The sequence below is a fragment of the Pseudophryne corroboree genome, chromosome 2 (assembly GCF_028390025.1).
Source record: "Pseudophryne corroboree isolate aPseCor3 chromosome 2, aPseCor3.hap2, whole genome shotgun sequence".
Lineage (NCBI taxonomy): Eukaryota > Metazoa > Chordata > Amphibia > Anura > Myobatrachidae > Pseudophryne > Pseudophryne corroboree.
In genome coordinates, this window is record NC_086445.1 from 565,261,655 (window position 1) to 565,284,276 (window position 22,622).

The following is a 22,622-nucleotide window of genomic DNA, read 5'->3' on the forward strand; positions in this document are numbered from 1 at the left end:
ATTTTGGACCCATATATTCTCTTTTGAACCTACCAATACTGCTGTTCATCGCCATCAACATCAGCCCATCAGCAATTGAGAGGCGAGAGACCGGGACCTGGGTGCTTGCAAGCAGCACCAAAACGGTGCGGTCTCGTTGATCCCTGTGGCTGGATATCCTCGCCATCAGCGGGCGTCATTGCAGACCCTTGTTCCCCTGAAACCGGGACCGCGACACAGACCTTTGGTGCTTCAGTTTGCGATACACAGCACGGACGGTTACTACACGTAAGGCTCTGTCCAGGAGCGCATTGTCATGCTTTATTTCTATCTTTGCTGATGAGCAGTTGAATATGGAACATTGTTTACCTATAAAAAGCATCTAAGGAACTTATATCCCTATATGGGTTACAGAAACAAATGAATGTGCATTCTAATAAGTTTATTATGCGGACTGAAACATAGTTAATACAATTTGTCCATAACTGGGCATAGAGTAGCTTGGCTCCACCTCCTTGTGTTAAGTCTATAGTATTTTTTAATACTGGTTGTTATTATTTTACATTGTTCATGATATTTTAGACCGGTCTAATTTTTTATGTGTATTAAAACATATGAAATACAGTAAAATTTTGTAGTTTGATCATTTGAATATCAGCCATACCATAATAAATAGCGCAGAGAGCTAATTGGTAAAGTAGCTTTGAGAATCAGCACAGGGACCACCTGTGCTAATTATTCTGCCTTGAAGACCCCAAGTCAGTAGCTCTGTATTGCAGCTTGAAAACAATTAATTGATGATATATTAATTGAATTTAATTATCTATTAAGCGCCTGGTTGCAGTTTGTATGTAATGTATTGTCCATACCAATTAATCACAGTGTTTCATGAAATTCGGTCCTTTGCTTCTGCCAAGCATACTTCTAATCTCTGCTGGTTTTACAGCTGTGACATTTATTTCAGTTTTCTGAGTCTTAAGTTACAACAGTTTACATTTTTAATTAAAAAAGTAGTACACATTTTTATTAGGGTTAGGAATAGGTTTTCACTTTGGTTACGGATTAGAGTCAGGTGAAGGTTCATAATATTGTGGGTATTTTTTGGTTTGAAGAGTTGAAGAATTATGGTAAGATTAGCTTTGGTCTAACTTAAGCAGAACTGACCACTAGCCAGTATACTCATTAAAAGCAGTAATTAAAAAAAACCTATTAAATCACCTTATTATTTACCAGCTCTTCTTTTCGTTTTAGCCCAAGCGTATCTTGATTAATGTGTCACGTCTAGCAAAGTTTGGGGATCCGGCAGCTGAGATTTGCCCAAGGAGGTAGCAGGCTGTGGAAGAACAAGATGAGGGGGTTGGATATAGTTCCTTTGCATGGGACACGGAGCAATGAAGGATGTAGGCGGGGTTTGAGAGTCAATGGAAAGTATTTATTATGTACAGAGCTGAGGTAGAAAACTGAGGTTGGTGAACGGTGACTTGAGAACGTGGTCGTAGACAAAGTACTGTGGAACTGTGAGTGAGGGTAAAAACGAGGCTGAAGACAAATACCGTGGACTGTGGCTAATAAGATGAAACTGCGGTAGAGGAGCTGAGAACTGTGGACGGTAGTTTGGGTCGTGACTGGAGACTGAGAACTGTAGACTGTGGCTTGAAAGATGAAGCTGGAGATAACGAGCTGAGGACTGTGAATGGTGGTTCGAGGACTTGGCTGGAAGCAAGAATCTGCGGACTGTGGCATGGAGGACGAGGCAAGAGACCCGGGGCCGTCCATGCCCAAAGGGTCTTACTGAACCGGGTTTTCCAAGAGGGTCTCCACGGGCAGCAGCAGGCTGGGGATGGCAATACTGCAGCAGCAACTGGGAACTTGCAAATCAGGGTTAGAAGTACCAGAATACAGCAGGAATCCTGGGAGCACAGGCTAAAGCACCTACAACAGGGTTGTAACTTGAAGCACTGGCATCCCTGTCCTAAACCAGCCCCCTTTTATAGGAAGAGGTCTCCCTGGATTGGCTGGAAAACTAGGAACAGGAATTATGGTCTCCAACATGGCGGCGCCCAGTAATGCAGACCTTTTCTGTCAACATGCTGCTCACTGCCCCTGGTCTCCTAGGCAACGATTTAGTGAGAGGGAGCCGCTGGAGCGGCATCCCGCCGCCACGAGCGGACCCTCTCAGCGCCATTACCGCTGCCTGTACCCCTGAACCCAGCACCGCAGCCCTCCACTGCCGCTGCTCCGCCGCCTGTGAAGCCCGCCCCGCGGCCCCAGCGTTCTGGTAAGATCCCGGATGCTGACAGTACCCCCCCCCCCCCTTTGCGGGTGGACTCCGGACACCTATAAGGTTTAGCTGGAAATTTGCCATGAAATGTCCGAAGAAGTCTTGGGGCATGGACGTCCTCTGCCTCTACCCAGGACCTTTCCTCAGGTCCATATCCCTTCCAATCAACTAGGTACTGGAGGCGACCATATTGTTTGCGGGAGTCTAGGATCTTATGAATTTCAAATTCGTCTCCTTGTGTTGACTGGATCTTGGGTGATTTAGGCAGAGCAGCTCCGAACCGATTGAGTACCAACGGTTTTAAGAGAGAAATATGAAAAGCGTTAGGGATTCTTAAATGTGAAGCCTTCACCTTGTAAGCCACAGGATTCAAAACTTTTTCGATTGGGTAGGGCCCAATAAACCTGGGAGCAAACTTCTTAGTAGGAACCTTCAATCTTAGGTTATGTGTGGAAACCCAAACCCGATCTCCCACTTTAAGACTTGGTACCGCTTTTCGCTTCAGATCTGCGTAGGTCTTATACTTCTTGGATGTCTTGAGCAAGGTCTTGTGAATTTGTCTCCAGGTTTCAGTAAAGTGTCGAAGTGTTGTCAAGTGTAGGCAGAAGTTGGAAGTCAGGAACTTTCGGATGATAACCATAATTAATGAAAAATGGAGAAGATTTTGTGGCAGAGTGATAAAGATTGTTATGGGAAAATTCTGCAAATGGGAGGAAGTCAAGCCAGTTGTCCTGAGAAGAGGACATGAATAAAGGCAGAAATGTCTCCAGGTCCTGGTTCACTCTTTTTGTTTGACCATCCGTTTGAGGATGATATCCTGAGGAGAAATTAAATTTACCGCCAAAAGCAGAACATAGGGATCTCCAAAACTTGGCCACAAACTGTGGACCTCTATCAGATACGATTTCCTGCGGTAAACCATGGAGTCGAAAAATCTCTGCTATGAATAATTTTGCCAGCTGGGATGCTGATGGAAGACTGGCCAGGGGAACAAAGTGTGCCATTTTAGAAAATTGATCAACTATGACCCATACGGTGTTCCGTCCGCCAGACGCAGGCAAATCAGTAATAAAGTCCATAGAAATATGTGTCCATGGTCTTTGTGGCACAGGTAGTGGATAAAGTAACCTGGCTGGAGGACCTTTGGGACTTTTATGCTGAGCACACTTTGGACAGGCAGCCACGAATTCCTGAACATCAGTCCTGAGATGAGGCCACCAGTAGGAGCGCTGAATGAATTTGAGCATTTTATGACCACCTGCATGGCCCATGAAGGAGGAGGAGTGAGCCCATGTAAGCAGTCTCTTGCGAAGATTTGGAGCAACAAAGATCTTTCCTGGAGGAGGAAGTGGAGAGGTATTTGTTGCTGAAAAAGAGGTGGAGTTTAAGATGTATTGTTCTTTTGAACGGTCAGAGGGTTCTTCAGAACTCAAGGAACGAGATAATGCATCTGCCTTTTTGTTGAGGGACCCTGGACGGTAACTAAGTTTAAAGTTGAAATGGGTAAAGAAGAGTGCCCATCTTGCTTGACATGGGTTCAGACATCGGGCTGACTGTAGACACAAGAGGTTCTTATGATCTGTGGTTACCGAGATTGGATGCTGAGCTCCCTCCAACAAATACCTCAACTGCTCAAAGGCTAACTTAATTGCTAGTAATTCTTGCTCCCCAATAGCGTAATTCTGCTCAGCGGGGGATAATCTTTGCGAGAAGAATGCACAAGGATGGACTTTTTGTCCTCAAAGAGCTGGGATAAAACTGCTCCTACTCCTACCGTGGAGGCATCGACAACCACAAGGAACGGACGGTTGAGATCAGGTTTTCGAAGAACAGGAGCGGTCATGAAGGCCTTCTTTAACGACGAAGAGGCTTCTAAAGCCTCTGGAGACCATTTGGCTGGATCGGCTCCATTCCTAGTTAATGCTGTTATGGGGGCTATGACAGAGGAATAATTCTGAATGAATCTTCGGTAGAAGTTAGCGAACCTCAGGAAACGTTGAACTCCCTTAAGGGAAGCTGGAAGCGACCAATCCTGAATCGCTTGGACTTTAGCTGGGTCCATCTGCAACTTCTGCCCTGAAAGGATGTAACCGAGGAATGGAATCGTGGGTACTTCGAAGGTGCACTTCTCGAGCTTACAAAATAGTTGATTCCTCCATAAACGAGTTAGAACTTCTTTGACTTGTTCTCGATGGGTCTTCAGATCCCTAGAAAAAATGAGGATGTCATCCAAGTAAACCACCAAGCAGTCATAGAGGAGGTCTCTGAAGATTTAATTAACGAATTCTTGAAAGACGGCTGGGGCGTTACATAGGCCGAAAGGCATAACCAGATATTCGTAGTGGCCGTCGCGGGTATTAAATGCCGTCTTCCATTCGTCACCTGGGCGAATACGTATAAGATTGTAGGTCGAGATAACGAGCTGAGGACTGTGAATGGTGGTTCGAGGACTTGGCTGGAAGCAAGACTCTGCGGACTGTGGCTTGGAGGACGAGGCAAGAGACCCGGGGTCATCCGTGCCCAAAGGGTCTTACTGAACCGGGTTTTCCAAGAGCCGCTGCAGCGGCGTCCTGCCGCCACAAGCGGACCCTCTCAGCGCCATTACCGCTGCCTGTACCCCTGAACCCAGTGCTGCAGCCCTCCACCGCCGCTGCCCTGCTGCCCGTGAAGCCCGGTAAGATCCCGGACGCTGACATAATGGCCTTAATTGAGGGTTACACAAGATACTAATATTTGCTCAGGCTATAGAATATATGGGTTGGCTATGAAATTCCAGCAGTCAGGGCCCCCCGACAGTCAGAATACTAACAGTGGCATCCCGACAGACAGAATCCCAATGCATCTTGATAAGTATTTTAACCCTACCTCTAACCCTAATACTAGCACACTCCTCCCGCATTCTAACTTTAACCATCCCCTCCCACAGCCTAACCCTAACCTCCCTCACAGCCTAACCCTAACCTCCCCCCATAGTGCCTAACCCCACTATTTACCAATGGGATGTGTCTGGATTCTGTCCTTAGGGATCCCGCTGTCAGTTATTCTTGTTGTTGGGTTTCCGGCGGCTGTTTTTTTTTTACCACATCCTGTTTATACAACAGGATTTATGTTAATAATCTCTTGCTATCTGCTGTAATTGCTCTAAAGACAAATTAGGGTTATATTAACATTAGAGCCTGTGGGGACTAGAGTGGACAGATACTGTAGGTCAGCTCAGCAGTCATCAATTTCACCAACACAGACTGTAGGCACAAAGCACTCCAACAGTTATGTGTGAATGACACCTGAACCACATGAGTGACCTATTTCGAATCCAAAACATGCAAGATCTAACGCTGGGAAGATGATGTTTTGCCTCGTTTTGCAATCTGAGCAAGGCGGAAAAACCCAAGCCGGTGCGCGGATTCCCTCGGATCCTGGAAGAGTTCTAATGGACTTGGTTTTCAGCAAACCAAGCCCACACAGCTTTAATATTAAGCAATGCATCAGGGAGCATACCCTTTAAGCCATTATAATAAAGGTGCAAAAACAGTAGTTTAAAAGTACAAAGTATTGGTAAACTCAGTCATGTCCTTCCTTGACAGAGTATTGTACTCCTGCCAATGATCTAGTTTCAGTTGATTTCTGCCTTCTAACATCCACAACTCACACACTGTAACTACAATGGCATGCATTCAACTTAATCTTTCCCATTTACTCTGCTTACACACAGCACCCCACCCCAGCCTGCACTCAGATACACAAACCTGATGCAGATGGGCGGTCATGACGTTGGTTTTACTTCAGCTGCCACCACGGCTAGTATTGAATGGCACTTCAGCAATCGCCTGATACTTAAAATCACACTTAAGTGTAGCATACCCCTTTCTAGGTTCTTGAATTCATAAGAGGCATAGAGAGACACTAAGACACTAATAAAGCTTTTAGATTTATTGAGAAATATCTCCAGAGTTAAGTCATACAAAAAAAAGGTAAATAACAAGACACACAAATATAAAATATGCACAGTTAAATAACAAGACACACAATTATGAAATATGCACAGGTAAATAACAAGACACAGTTATGAAATATGCACAGGTTAGCTTCTAGAAAATAAAGGGAATAAAAGTCAGAACCCTTTGTTAACTTAACCTGAGGCTTAGGTGATCTGAGGGAGAGAGACCCCATGAAGCAGAAGTTAGTCCCACTCAAAAAACTACTCTCTTCAAGAGTGAACCCTGGATGCTGCCTTCAATTCCTCCTTATGACTCACTGCTACTCCAAGAAACAGCCCCCATCCTTGGGTTTTAACCCACTTATTGCTGGACATTAATGAATCAGTAACTCACTTCCAAGGAACTGTCTACCCCCAGTAAATAGGGGTCTGGAGATGTTCCCATAAATCTTTAGGATTTTCTCTTCTTGACCTGTCTGAAATATCTGGTTTCTAGAGAAGTGAAGCATGAAGCTTTAGTGCACAACGTTTTATGACTGGCAGAAAATTGTTATCTGTTTCCTGACTCCAAAGAAGAGCATAAACTACCCAACCCCCCCATCCACAGGTCACAGCCAGGATACAGCATAGCAGCCATTACAATATATAACAATCAAGTCACATCCAAAATCTTAGGTACAGAGATACTTTGGAATCAATGTCAATGCCACAGATGCCTCTTATTATTAGTAGAGATGAGCGCCGGAAATTTTTCGGGTTTTGTGTTTTGGTTTTGGGTTCGGTTCCGCGGCCGTGTTTTGGGTTCGACCGCGTTTTGGCAAAACCTCACCGAATTTTTTTTGTCGGATTCGGGTGTGTTTTGGATTCGGGTGTTTTTTTAAAAAAACCCTAAAAAAACAGCTTAAATCATAGAATTTGGGGGTAATTTTGATCCCAAAGTATTATTAACCTCAAAAAACATAATTTACACTCATTTTCAGCCTATTCTGAACACATCACACCTCACAATATTATTTTTAGTCCTAAAATTTGCACCGAGGTCGCTGTGTGAGTAAGATAAGCGACCCTAGTGGCCGACACAAACACCGGGCCCATCTAGGAGTGGCACTGCAGTGTCACGCAGGATGTCCCTTCCAAAAAACCCTCCCCAAACAGCACATGACGCAAAGAAAAAAAGAGGCGCAATGAGGTAGCTGACTGTGTGAGTAAGATTAGCGACCCTAGTGGCCGACACAAACACCGGGCACATCTAGGAGTGGCACTGCAGTGTCACGCAGGATGTCCCTTCCAAAAAACCCTCCCCAAACAGCACATGACGCAAAGAAAAAAAGAGGCGCAATGAGGTAGCTGTGTGAGTAAGATTAGCGACCCTAGTGGCCGACACAAACACCGGGCCCATCTAGGAGTGGCACTGCAGTGTCACGCAGGATGTCCCTTCCAAAAAACCCTCCCCAATCAGCACATGATGCAAAGAAAAAGAAAAGAAAAAAGAGGTGCAAGATGGAATTATCCTTGGGCCCTCCCACCCACCCTTATGTTGTATAAACAAAACAGGACATGCACACTTTAACCAACCCATCATTTCAGTGACAGGGTCTGCCACACGACTGTGACTGATATGACGGGTTGGTTTGGACCCCCCCCAAAAAAGAAGCAATTAATCTCTCCTTGCACAAACTGGCTCTACAGAGGCAAGATGTCCACCTCATCTTCACCCTCCGATATATCACCGTGTACATCCCCCTCCTCACAGATTATCAATTCGTCCCCACTGGAATCCACCATCTCAGCTCCCTGTGTACTTTGTGGAGGCAATTGCTGCTGGTCAATGTCTCCGCGGAGGAATTGATTATAATTCATTTTAATGAACATCATCTTCTCCACATTTTCTGGATGTAACCTCGTACGCCGATTGCTGACAAGGTGAGCGGCGGCACTAAACACTCTTTCGGAGTACACACTTGTGGGAGGGCAACTTAGGTAGAATAAAGCCAGTTTGTGCAAGGGCCTCCAAATTGCCTCTTTTTCCTGCCAGTATAAGTACGGACTGTGTGACGTGCCTACTTGGATGCGGTCACTCATATAATCCTCCACCATTCTATCAATGTTGAGAGAATCATATGCAGTGACAGTAGACGACATGTCCGTAATCGTTGTCAGGTCCTTCAGTCCGGACCAGATGTCAGCATCAGCAGTCGCTCCAGACTGCCCTGCATCACCGCCAGCGGGTGGGCTCGGAATTCTGAGCCTTTTCCTCGCACCCCCAGTTGCGGGAGAATGTGAAGGAGGAGATGTTGACAGGTCGCGTTCCGCTTGACTTGACAATTTTGTCACCAGCAGGTCTTTCAACCCCAGCAGACCTGTGTCTGCCGGAAAGAGAGATCCAAGGTAGGCTTTAAATCTAGGATCGAGCACGGTGGCCAAAATGTAGTGCTCTGATTTCAACAGATTGACCACCCGTGAATCCTTGTTAAGCGAATTAAGGGCTGCATCCACAAGTCCCACATGCCTAGCGGAATCGCTCCGTGTTAGCTCCTTCTTCAATGCCTCCAGCTTCTTCTGCAAAAGCCTGATGAGGGGAATGACCTGACTCAGGCTGGCAGTGTCTGAACTGACTTCACGTGTGGCAAGTTCAAAGGGCATCAGAACCTTGCACAACGTTGAAATCATTCTCCACTGCACTTGAGACAGGTGCATTCCATCTCCTATATCGTGCTCAATTGTATAGGCTTGAATGGCCTTTTGCTGCTCCTCCAACCTCTGAAGCATATAGAGGGTTGAATTCCACCTCGTTACCACTTCTTGCTTCAGATGATGGCAGGGCAGGTTCAGTAGTTTTTGGTGGTGCTCCAGTCTTCTGTACGTGGTGCCTGTACGCCGAAAGTGTCCCGCAATTTTTCTGGCCACCGACAGCATCTCTTGCACGCCCCTGTCGTTTTTTAAAAAATTCTGCACCACCAAATTCAAGGTATGTGCAAAACATGGGACGTGCTGGAATTTGCCCATATTTAATGCACACACAATATTGCTGGCGTTGTCCGATGCCACAAATCCACAGGAGAGTCCAATTGGGGTAAGCCATTCCGCGATGATCTTCCTCAGTTGCCGTAAGAGGTTTTCAGCTGTGTGCGTATTCTGGAAAGCGGTGATACAAAGCGTAGCCTGCCTAGGAAAGAGTTGGCGTTTGCGAGATGCTGCTACTGGTGCCGCCGCTGCTGTTCTTGCGGCGGGAGTCCATACATCTACCCAGTGGGCTGTCACAGTCATATAGTCCTGACCCTGCCCTGCTCCACTTGTCCACATGTCCGTGGTTAAGTGGACATTGGGTACAACTGCATTTTTTAGGAGACTGGTGAGTCTTTTTCTGACGTCCGTGTACATTCTCGGTATCGCCTGCCTAGAGAAGTGGAACCTAGATGGTATTTGGTAACGGGGGCACACTGCCTCAATAAATTGTCTAGTTCCCTGTGAACTAACGGCGGATACCGGACGCACGTCTAACACCAACATAGTTGTCAAGGACTCAGTTATCCGCTTTGCAGTAGGATGACTGCTGTGATATTTCATCTTCCTCGCAAAGGACTGTTGAACAGTCAATTGCTTACTGGAAGTAGTACAAGTGGGCTTACGACTTCCCCTCTGGGATGACCATCGACTCCCAGCGGCAACAACAGCAGCGCCAGCAGCAGTAGGCGTTACACGCAAGGATGCATCGGAGGAATCCCAGGCAGGAGAGGACTCGTCAGACTTGCCAGTGACATGGCCTGCAGGACTATTGGCATTCCTGGGGAAGGAGGAAATTGACACTGAGGGAGTTGGTGGGGTGGTTTGCGTGAGCTTGGTTACAAGAGGAAGGGATTTACTGGTCAGTGGACTGCTTCCGCTGTCACCCAAAGTTTTTGAACTTGTCACTGACTTATTATGAATGCGCTGCAGGTGACGTATAAGGGAGGATGTTCCGAGGTGGTTAACGTCCTTACCCCTACTTATTACAGCTTGACAAAGGGAACACACGGCTTGACACCTGTTGTCCGCATTTCTGGTGAAATACCTCCACACCGAAGAGCTGATTTTTTTGGTATTTTCACCTGGCATGTCAACGGCCATATTCCTCCCACGGACAACAGGTGTCTCCCCGGGTGCCTGACTTAAACAAACCACCTCACCATCAGAATCCTCCTGGTCAATTTCCTCCCCAGCGCCAGCAACACCCATATCCTCCTCATCCTGGTGTACTTCAACACTGACATCTTCAATCTGACTATCAGGAACTGGACTGCGGGTGCTCCTTCCAGCACTTGCAGGGGGCATGCAAATAGTGGAAGGCGCATGCTCTTCACGTCCAGTGTTGGGAAGGTCAGGCATCGCAAACGACACAATTGGACTCTCCTTGTGGATTTGGGATTTCAAAGAACGCACAGTTCTTTGCGGTGCTTTTGCCAGCTTGAGTCTTTTCAGTTTTCTAGCGAGAGGCTGAGTGCTTCCATCCTCATGTGAAGCTGAACCACTAGCCATGAACATAGGCCAGGGCCTCAGCCGTTCCTTGCCACTCCGTGTGGTAAATGGCATATTGGCAAGTTTACGCTTCTCCTCCGACAATTTTATTTTAGGTTTTGGAGTCCTTTTTTTTCTGATATTTGGTGTTTTGGATTTGACATGCTCTGTACTATGACATTGGGCATCGGCCTTGGCAGACGACGTTGCTGGCATTTCATCGTCTCGGCCATGACTAGTGGCAGCAGCTTCAGCACGAGGTGGAAGTGGATCTTGATCTTTCCCTAATTTTGGAACCTCAACTTTTTTGTTCTCCATATTTTATAGGCAGAACTAAAAGGCACCTCAGGTAAACAATGGAGATGGATGGATTGGATACTAGTATACAATTATGGACGGACTGCCACGGTTAGGTGGTATAAAAAAACCACGGTTTGGTGGTATATATTATAATAATAATACAATTATGGATGGACGGACTGCCTGCCGACTGCCGACACAGAGGTAGCCACAGCCGTGAACTACCGCACTGTACACTGGTTGATAAAGAGATAGTAGTATACTCGTAACAACTAGTATGACACTATGACGACGGTATAAAGAATGACAAAAAAAACCACGGTTAGGTGGTATATATTATAATAATAATACAATTATGGATGGACGGACTGCCTGCCGACTGCCGACACAGAGGTAGCCACAGCCGTGAACTACCGCACTGTACACTGGTTGATAAAGAGATAGTAGTATACTCGTAACAACTAGTATGACACTATGACGACGGTATAAAGAATGAAAAAAAAACCACGGTTAGGTGGTATATATTATAATAATAATACAATTATGGATGGACGGACTGCCTGCCGACTGCCGACACAGAGGTAGCCACAGCCGTGAACTACCGCACTGTACACTGGTTGATAAAGAGATAGTAGTATACTCGTAACAACTAGTATGACACTATGACGACGGTATAAAGAATGAAAAAAAAACCACGGTTAGGTGGTATATATTATAATAATAATACAATTATGGATGGACGGACTGCCTGCCGACTGCCGACACAGAGGTAGCCACAGCCGTGAACTACCGCACTGTACACTGGTTGATAAAGAGATAGTAGTATACTCGTAACAACTAGTATGACACTATGACGACGGTATAAAGAATGCAAAAAAAACCACAGTTAGGTGGTATATATTATAATAATAATACAATTATGGATGGACGGACTGCCTGCCGACTGCCGACACAGAGGTAGCCACAGCCGTGAACTACCGCACTGTACACTGGTTGATAAAGAGATAGTAGTATACTCGTAACAACTAGTATGACACTATGACGGTATAAAGAATGAAAAAAAAACCACGGTTAGGTGGTATATATTATAATAATAATACAATTATGGATGGACGGACTGCCTGCCGACTGCCGACACAGAGGTAGCCACAGCCGTGAACTACCGCACTGTACACTGGTTGATAAAGAGATAGTAGTATACTCGTAACAATTAGGATGACACTATGACGGTATAAAGAATGAAAAAAAAAACACGGTTAGGTGGTAGGTATATAATAATAAATAATACAATTCTGGTCGGACGGACTGCCTGCCGTGTGCCGACACAGAGGTAGCCACAGCCGTGAACTACCGCACTGTACACTGGTTGATAAAGAGATAGTAGTATACTCGTAACAATTAGGATGACACTATGACGGTATAAAGAATGAAAAAAAAACCACGGTTAGGTGGTAGGTATATAATAATAAATAATACAATTCTGGTCGGACGGACTGCCTGCCGTGTGCCGACACAGAGGTAGCCACAGCCGTGAACTACCGCACTGTACACTGGTTGATAAAGAGATAGTAGTATACTCGTAACAATTAGGATGACACTATGACGGTATAAAGAATGAAAAAAAAACCACGGTTAGGTGGTAGGTATATAATAATAAATAATACAATTCTGGTCGGACGGACTGCCTGCCGTGTGCCGACACAGAGGTAGCCACAGCCGTGAACTACCGCACTGTACACTGGTTGATAAAGAGATAGTAGTATACTCGTAACAATTAGGATGACACTATGACGGTATAAAGAATGAAAAAAAAACCACGGTTAGGTGGTAGGTATATAATAATAAATAATACAATTCTGGTCGGACGGACTGCCTGCCGTGTGCCGACACAGAGGTAGCCACAGCCGTGAACTACCGCACTGTACACTGGTTGATAAAGAGATAGTAGTATACTCGTAACAATTAGGATGACACTATGACGGTATAAAGAATGAAAAAAAAACCACGGTTAGGTGGTAGGTATATAATAATAAATAATACAATTCTGGTCGGACGGACTGCCTGCCGTGTGCCGACACAGAGGTAGCCACAGCCGTGAACTACCGCACTGTACTGTGTCTGCTGCTAATATAGACTGGTTGATATTTAAAGAGATATTAGTAGTATACAACAATACTATACTGGTGGTCAGGCACTGGTCACCACTCCTGCAGCAAAAGTGTGCACTGTTAATTAATATAATTGTACTCCTGGCTCCTGCTAACAACCTGCAGTGCTCCCCAGTCTCCCCCACAATTAATTATAAGCTTTTAATTTATACATTGATGACTGTGCAGCACACTGGGCTGAGCTGAGTGCACACAGACTGAGTCACACTGTGTGACTGACTGTGCTGTGTATCGTTTTTTTTTTCAGGCAGAGAACGGATATAGCAGAGAGAAGTGAACGGATATATTATATTAAATAAAAGTTAACTAGCAACTGCACTGGTCACTGACTGTGGTAAACTAACTCTGTCTGCGACTCTGCACAATCTCTCTCTATCTAATCTATCTATCTCTATTCTAATGGAGAGGACGCCAGACACGTCCTCTCCCTATCAATCTCAATGCACGAGTGAAAATGGCGGCGACGCGCGGCTCCTTATATAGAATCCGAGTCTCGCGATAGAATCCGAGCCTCGCGAGAATCCGACAGCGTCATGATGACGTTCGGGCGCGCTCGGGTTAACCGAGCAAGGCGGGAAGATCCGAGTCGCTCGGACCCGTGGAAAAAAAAGTGAAGTTCGTGCGGGTTCGGATTCAAAGAAACCGAACCCGCTCATCTCTAATTATTAGTGATTATTATTGCAAACCTTTATCAGTCTGCCTATCTTTCCCACCACTCAGCTTTGATTCCGACTCAAGGCCATTACATAGGGCTTTATTAATTACCCACATGAATTTAAAATATGCAATGTTGTTAAACTTTCTTGTCCTTTTAATTTTAGAAAAAATGGTTAAATTGATTTAAAAAAACAACAACAACTTCAAGACAAAACTAAGATTTTGTCCAAAGTTGAAAATGTACAAAACATAAAAGCCTAGAAAAAACTGGCCACAAGAGACCTTAATTGACCCAACTAACCATGATTTCCTGATACATTAGACTTAAAATAACAGATAGTAGGTAATTGATAGGTACTATGGGGATATGTACTAAGGCTTGGAAAGTGATAAAGCTGAGATAGATACAGTACCAGCCAATCAGCTTCTTACTGTCATGTTACAGACTGTGTTTGAAAAATGATAGGAGCTGACTGGTTGGCAGTTTATCTCTCTCCACTTTATTACTCTCCAAGGATTAGTACAACTGCACCATAAAATGACATGAAAATTTGTGTCATTACACTATTTGATTCACAGTTTGATTCACAGTTGTACGCTATGGCTGATGTTCACGCAAGTAAGCGATTATCAGCAGATGCGCATGTGCCACAATTGCACTGCACATGCATCAAGGGGCCGATGTGATTCCGCTTGCAATGAGGGTTTCATCGCAAAATGATTGACTGGAAGTGACTATTTGAAGGTACTGTATTAACGGGGAGTGGTTGAAAAAAATGAAGGAGTGCCATGGCTATTTTCAGGATGTGTATCTCCCATCAGCTGCAAACTAATACGCACCAAAACATGGTGCTTGCATTGTTACTGTTGTGTCCAGTTTGTGTAGCCAGAGGGCTATTCTTAACCTTGATGTACCTCATTTTTGTCTATACAGATGTGTCTGCTTAAATCTTCGCCTGCTGAATACCTTGTAAAGTATAAGTGCAGGAGCCGCTGGAGGTAGCGAGGAGCGATTGCTCCCATTATCCATTTTGCAAGGGAGCCAGCGCAAGTCTAACTGTGGGGGTAGCGGGAAGCTAAACTTCTGCTACCCATAGCTTTTATTGTGGTAACCGGCAGTGGTAGAAGGAGTATGGGGGAGATAAAGGCTGCGGGAGGTGGCGCCAGTATATGCTGACTCCTGTAGCAACATAGTATGAGGACACATCTGTAGGCTGCGAATGTGTACACAATTGTGATTGAGTTGCGATAGTTCCAGTGGGCATCTCTTTTAATTTCTGGGTGACAGCTACACTTGCTAACATTAGCGGCTCTGTAGCCTAGAAAATCACAATTGCAAATGCATTTTACGTACTACTCTGACTCAGGCCCATTATCACTTGTGAAAACAATTTATATTGTTAATTTGAATCTGAGGATATTTTAATTAGAATACAGTACTTGTGATCTTGCAAGTGTTACTAAAACCGTTAATATTTTATACCTGTTATAATGCACTACATGAATTTGGCAAGAATTAGAACTGTTGTACCACAAGAAGTCTACTATTAAAACAAAACCAGCAACCAATTGTGCAAAGCTTCATATTTACAAGCACCTGGACATATTTAACTGACAGTCATTTATTTTAATATATGCAGTAGCTACCCACCAGGTCCTATTCTAGACTAAATGGATAGGTGTCCTGGACAGTAAGAGGGTGGTGACTTGGGTCGGTGGGCGTGTTACTGTCAGGGACTGACTAGAAGACACAGGAAACCAAATACTGTTGGACATTCCAAGCAACCGAAGGGTTGCTCAAAAGTCCAATGGCACAACTTTGTGAGCACCATGGTTTAGAGCTGTTCTCAATAGACAATCCACTGGCTACAATATTAGTATAATTTTGCAATAGTATCCACCACTAAAGCACCCACACAGATAAATGAGGTAAAAGGGGGACAGACATGGGAAAAGTACATTTAACACATGATACTATTTTGCTTACATTGTATAGCCAAATGTGTTTAGTCTCAACAAAAACTCTGTATCTGTTACCTAGGGTCTCATGTAAAGTCCATCTATGAAGCAAAAAAATCCATACAAAGTAGAATGTGGAATTTTACACCTGGAGAGGTTGGGCAAAGGCGTGCAAGTTTAATTTATTTGCAGTAAGTGTGCTACACCCTTGGAGATACAGCATTTTTTTAGATGGTCAAATCTCCAGATACAGTGCACCAATTGGGAGGTGCAAAAAATGCTGCAATTTCCGCCATGGTGTAACAACATGTGTTAAAAATAACCATCAGCCTGATCTTTATTAGTGTTAAATAAAGAATTATGTACATTTAAAAAAACATGTGCCCCCAATAGCTCAAAAAGATGAAGCCAACATTTAATTTAGTCTACCAGAAAAGCGGCAACAAGTACCAGACTGTACCAAGCTGCTTTTATAGTAGGCTATGCACATACTGGGCCAGCCACTAAAGCTGAATCATGTTCCTGTGTGCCGAAGAAGACCTCATCAATGAGCTTCTTAGTGGCTTGGAAGGAGACAAACGGTTTGATCCACATCAACTGTAGTAGTGTCAACAGCCAATCAGTTGCTCAGCTCTGAAAGCTGTAAAACTGGATTTTGAGTGACTGCATGCAGATGTTTATGGAGCTGCTGTGGCTTTCATGTGCACAGAGTCTAAGATAATATGGTACTGTATATGAGAAAATGTAATGGTCTCAAATATGTTTGCAGGTTTTCATACATGAGACTATTGGCAGTGTGATTGCAGGGAGCCTTTCATGGTCATTTGAGGGTCCTCCAGTAAATGCTACCTCAAACAAGCCTCCTTATCCACACACCCCACCTCCTGATCTTCTTCATTTGATCCACAGGTAGCAACAAAGCACTGGGCAGCACAGTTCATATTACTCTGTACTTACCTTTTACTGACATCACATCCAAGTTGCAATAACAACCAGAAGACTGCTCCTAGTACTATTTTAGTGCATAGCTCTTGTCATTTACCATTCAGACCACTAGGGTCTTCTGGTGCCCTATAAGAACTGCTATCTCCAAATTTGGAATCTGTTATGCACAGCTGACAGATATATGCATTTTAAAAACACTAGATACTATGAGGTTTGTGTTGCACAGCCACCAGAGATTTGGGGGTCTACTGTTACTTAAATTCTATATGTATGTCATTGAAATCCTCATTGTATCATACAATGGTCAATGAATTTCTTTCTGTAATATACAGTATATTGATCACCATAATGCTCACTGCATTAGATAGTGGTCTCTATATTATTATTATTATTATTACATTTTATTTATAGGGCGCCACAAGTGTTTCGCAGCGCCGTACAAAGGACAGTACAGGGAGACAAAACTTAGCATAACAGTAAATAAATAACAAAAATGGAGTGCAGGTAACAAAGAGCACTACAATTCTCATACACAGCACAGCTTAGATATAAGTAGTGAGGGAGTGATCATTGTACTACTTGGGGCTGGCGGCCATAGATAGAGAGGGGCCATTTATCAGCAGGAGAAAAAGCAGGTAAAGATGGTCGCTGAGTGAAATGTGTCAAGAAGAGGGCTTAGACAAGAGGAAAGAGGGCCCTGCTCTGAAGAGCTAACAATCTAGTGGGGAGGGGCAACAGACAGATGACATGAGGTGCAAGCAAGCAGGTAGAAGCCTGATGGTGGTATACGAGCAAAGCAGAGATGTCCAAGGCATGGGGCAGGGAGATGGAGGAGCAGCCTAAGGACTAGGTTATGCATTGGAGGGGTACGCTTTGATAAATAGGTGGGTTTTCAGTGCCCGTTTGAAGCTTTGCAAGGTCGGGGAAAGTCTAATGGAGCGGGGGAGCGCATTCCACTGAAGGGGTGCAGCACGGGCAAAATCCTGAACTCGTGCATGGGAAGCAGTGACCAAGGCAGAGGAGAGGCGACGGTCATCAGCCGACCGTAGTGGGTGGGAGGGAGTATGAAGGGAGAGGAGGTTGGAGATGTAGGGAGCAGTGGAATTAGAGATGGCCTTGTATGTGAGGGTGAGGAGTTTGAAGAGGATTCTGTAGGGGAATGGGAGCCAGTGTAGATTTTGTCGAAGGGGAGTGGCAGAAGTGGAGCGGCGGGAGAGGAAGATGAGCATAGCTGCGGAGTTGAGGACAGATTGGAGGGGAGCGATGTGGGAGCAAGTGAGGCCAGTGAGGAGCACATTGCAGTAGTCGAGACGTGAGATGACCAGTGAGTGGATGATAAGTTTAGTTGCACTCTGGGAGTGAAATGGCCTGATGCGAGCAATGTTGCGTAGCTGGAACCGACAAGATTGCGCCAGAGCTTGGATGTAGGGTGCAAAGGAGAGGGAGGAGTCAAGAGTGATGCCCAGGCAGCGGAGTTGGGGAACGGGGGAGATGATAGTGTTGTCAACAGTGATAGAGATATTTGTAGGGGGTGTTGCTCTGGCTGGGGGAAAGATAATAAGTTCAGTTTTATCCATGTTGAGCTTCAGAGAGCGCTCAGACATCCAGGAGGAGATGGCAGAGAGGCAGCTGGAGACCAGAGAGAGGACAGAGGGGGACAGATCAGGAGAGGAGAGGTAGAGTTGTGTGTCATCAGCATAGAGGTAGTATTGAAGGCCAAAGGAGTTAATTAGCGCATTAGTCACATATATACTTTCTGCATTGTACTTTGCTAAACAGAATGTTTGTACTGCATATAGATCACCAAAACGTATCTTGTATCGTGTACAGGCTTTTATAATGACCTCTGTAAGGAATAGCTGTCACTAGGATGATCCCTGTAAAGTATTGTTATCGGTAGAATGCTCACTTAAAGATATAGCTGTCACTACAAGGTGCCATGTAAGGAACAGCTGTCACTAAAATGCTGGAATTTTCCATGTAAAGCATAGGTGTCACTAGAATGCTCCTTGTAAGGAACAACTGTTGCTAGAATGATCACTGCAAGAAATAGGTGTAACTTCAATGCTCACCTAAGGTATGTGTCACAAGAATGTCCTCTTTAAGGTACTGTATAGTCATCGGTAGAATGCCCTTTCTAAGGCATTTATATCAATAGAATGCCCTCTGTAAAGTATTGGTGTCACTAGAATGTTTCCTGGCGGACATCAACATTTGTAGTTTACTCTTAGAGGTATATTCAATTACAGTCGAAACTGCCGTCTTGACGGAAAGACGGCTGTTTTCGACTTTTTAAGGTCGGAAGAGGTTCCGACCTATTCAATACCCTCCTCAGTTTTCCGACAAAAGAAATTTGACATGTTGGAAAGCACGTGGATAGGTGGAATAGCCGCCGATCCACGTGCTTCTGTCGGAAACGGGACCAAAATCGACAGGTTTTGGTCCCATTTCCGATAATCTCAATCCGACTTTAAAAAAAGTCGGATTGATGAGAGGAGACGGGGGAGCAGGGGCATGTGGATGGGAGAGGAAATGGAGCGGGGCCAGCTGAGAGGAGGAGACGGGTTGTGACGGAGCAGGTCATCACAGCGGGGGAGAGCAGGGAACCCTGCGGCTGCAGCAGTATAGCAGGAGGATCTCCCCACTGCGATGACCTGCTCCGGGAGGGCGCCTGTGTCCTTTGTGGGATTCTGAAGCTTTGCTAGCGGGGAGCCGCGTCGGGCGCCAGTGTCTGTCCTTTCCGACAATAATGTAAATCCGACTTTTTTAAAATCAGATTGGCTTTATTGAATAGTGCATTGTCGGATCCATTCTGACAATGGGGGTCATCCTGACCCGTTCGCTCGCTGCGTTTTCACGCAGCAGAGCGAACAGGTCCCTGCTGCGCATGCGCTGGCGCCTTTGTGCACCTGCGCATGTGGGACGGCCGACGGCCGTAGCAGGACAGCGATCGCCTCTGCCTGATTGATGGGCATGAGGGGGCAAAACGGCGGCGTTTGCCCGCCGTTTCGTAGGCGTGGTCCGGTCAACACAGGCGTGGCTGGACCAAATGGGGGCGGGCCGTAGCAGCTGCGTGACGTCATACGCAGCCGCTGCAGGCCAGGGAGCGCGGAGTAACTCCCGGCCAGCACGCTAAAGCTGCGCTGGCCGGGAGTTACTCCTGAAGTGCAAAGGCATGCGTCCCCCCCGCATGCCAGGAAAGTTGATCGTAGCTGTGCAAAATTTTGCACAGCTACGATCAACTCGGAATGACCCCCATAGTTTGTTCGAAAGGATCCAGCTTGAATTGAATATATACCCCTTAATATCATACCCATATGAAGTACATTCCCATGGCCTCCCCTTCAGTATCACAATTATCTATAAATCCAGTCACCTTTTAGGCACAGCAGCTAATAATGCATCATTCACTGTAACAGTGAGCACAACAACACATACCCAGTAATCGCTAAGTGTAACTACAATGTTTCCTGTAAGGTATAGACATCACTAGAATGCTCCATTTAAGGTAAGGGTGTCCTAGAATGTCCTCTGTAAGGTATAACTGTCACTAGAATGATCCCTGTAAGGTAATGGTTCTCAAACCCGGTCGTCAGGACCCAAAACAGTGCGTGTTTTCCAGGTCACTTGTGGATCTTTAAAATCTGACGGTTGGTAATACTGCATACATGTACACCTGTTAGGTGACCTGAAAAACATGAACTATTCTCTGCTGCAAGGTATAAGTGTCACTAAAATGTTCCCTGTAAGGTATAAGTGTCAATTGAATGCTCCACGTAAAGAATACCTGTCACTGGAATGTACCCTGTAAGGTATAGATGTCACAAAAATTGTCATCGCAAGGAATGGCTGTCACTAGAATGCTTGCTGGTGGATACCATGACATAGTAATCTTTGACAACTCTGATTTGCATAGAGAAGAGCATGAATTATTATTTTTTCCAAATCAATTCAATTGTGATGTACTATATTCATTTCTCTTATTTACACTATAATAATCATGCTGTCATAAAGCATATTTTCTGTGTTTTTACTGTATATGCACATTTACACTGACCACCAAGCAGAATATATGGAAAAAACAAATGCCTATTGTTCGTCTTAGTTTTGGGTCATAGGTTTATTTCTGGAGCAGGCTACCAGTGCACACACAAGTTGAGATTTGCTAACTCTTAAAAAGAAGCAAAGTTTCATAATATTTAATTTGTAAACAACTAGTAAACATTTTGCATATGAGATTTAAAGGCTGCTAAACATGAGCACATTGGACTAGCTGTGCTATCATTATTTGTCATCAGTTTTCCTTCTACACTTCTCAATGCCCTGGCGAATTCACAACTGAGGAAAAAAGAGAATTTTATAATAGCTTGTGCTAATTTACTCTCTTTTTCCATTTGACAATGAGAAACAAAGAGTGCTCGCCTGATAAACAGCGTGAATCCCAATACTCTTCTCTTGTTTGTTTACTCTGTAGAAATCTCACATCTCGACCTTTGAGAAGATGTGGGCGTTCATGAGCAGCAAGCCATCGTCGCTCGTTAAGAGTTACGAGGAAGGCATCCAGCGAGTTCTCTCATCTGACTACGCTCTATTAATGGAATCAACAGCGATTGAATATATAATTCAGAGGAACTGCAATCTAACACAGATTGGTGGACTCATAGACTCAAAGGGCTTCGGAATTGGAACACCCATGGGTAAGATGAAGCGATTTGTAGCAAAACTTGTTTGCACAAGTTTTGTCAGGATTATGTGCCTAATTCAGACCTGATCGTAGCAGAATATTTGTTAGCAGACGGGCAAAACCATGTGCCCTGCTGGGGGGGCTGATATAACATGTGCAGAGAGAGTTAGATTTTGGTGGGGTGTATTCCAACTGAAATCTAAATTGCAGTGTAAAAATAAAGCAGCCAGTATTTTTTACCCTGCACAGAAACAATATAACCCACCCAACTCTAACTCTCTCTGCACATGTTATATCTGCCTCCCCAATGCACATGGTTTTGCCGAACTGCTAACACATTTGCTGCTGCGATCAGGTCTGAATTACTTTCATGTACCATAGATGTAGATCATTTCAGGTGAGCACAATATGTAACCAGCAGGAAATGTAATTTCATGTTATCTAATATCTCTATGTCTTTATATCCGGAAGCCCCTTCCCAGGAGTTGATAAGGACACACTGTAGGGACAGCCTAAGCAGTGCTCCTTATCAGCTTACAATGCGAGAACACAACTAACGGAGACTGAAATGTGATAAAAATGAAATATGATATCCATCCCATTTGCCACATTACCTGCAACAATGCTTACTGTTCCAATAATATTACTAAACATCTTAGTGATATTTGGTGGACCCCTTTCTTTGAAAGTAAAGCATTCATAACCATAACCAGAAATAACGACACTGAGACTTGAATTTGGCAGAAAATTGCTAGCTATTTATTTGTCCCTAACCATTAGGAAACCTGTAATAGAAGAGATTAATTTAATATGCCGCTCCAGCTGGCATATGGTGGCGGCCCAAAAGAACGGCTCACTTAATCTAAATTAAACTTAAATAACTCAATCCTATAAATTTACTAAAAGCTTACCATAAACCGGTAATAGGTGACAACTCAACCCCCACAGTGACTACCCACCGCTCCTGGGTGCCCTGCCGCTGCCTTCCCGGACGGGTGGTCAAGCGGCCATAAGTCGATGGAGGTGAGTGCACCTAAACCACAAACCAACTGTAAAACACTACAGTTTTCTCTACCATACGAAACTGCCGTTCTTTTCCGCCAATAAATAGCCAACGAAAACAGCCAACAACTTAGAGCCAAAGCACCACGTGCCACAATTTCCAACTACCAGGGCGGGAGGGTGGGAAACCAAATCACCAAGAGACTTAAAATGGCT

The 22,622-nt window shown here is 44.7% G+C and overlaps 1 protein-coding gene across 1 annotated transcript in view; it reads left to right on the forward strand.

The window, feature by feature from the left end:
• Window positions 1–22,622, forward strand: part of GRIK3 (glutamate ionotropic receptor kainate type subunit 3) — a 982,272-nt gene that overhangs the window by 950,615 nt on the left and 9,035 nt on the right. The window contains exon 14 of the mRNA XM_063954369.1: window positions 21,195–21,417. Within this exon, the coding sequence (XP_063810439.1) occupies window positions 21,195–21,417 (223 nt within the window). The remainder of the gene's footprint in view (window positions 1–21,194; window positions 21,418–22,622) is intronic.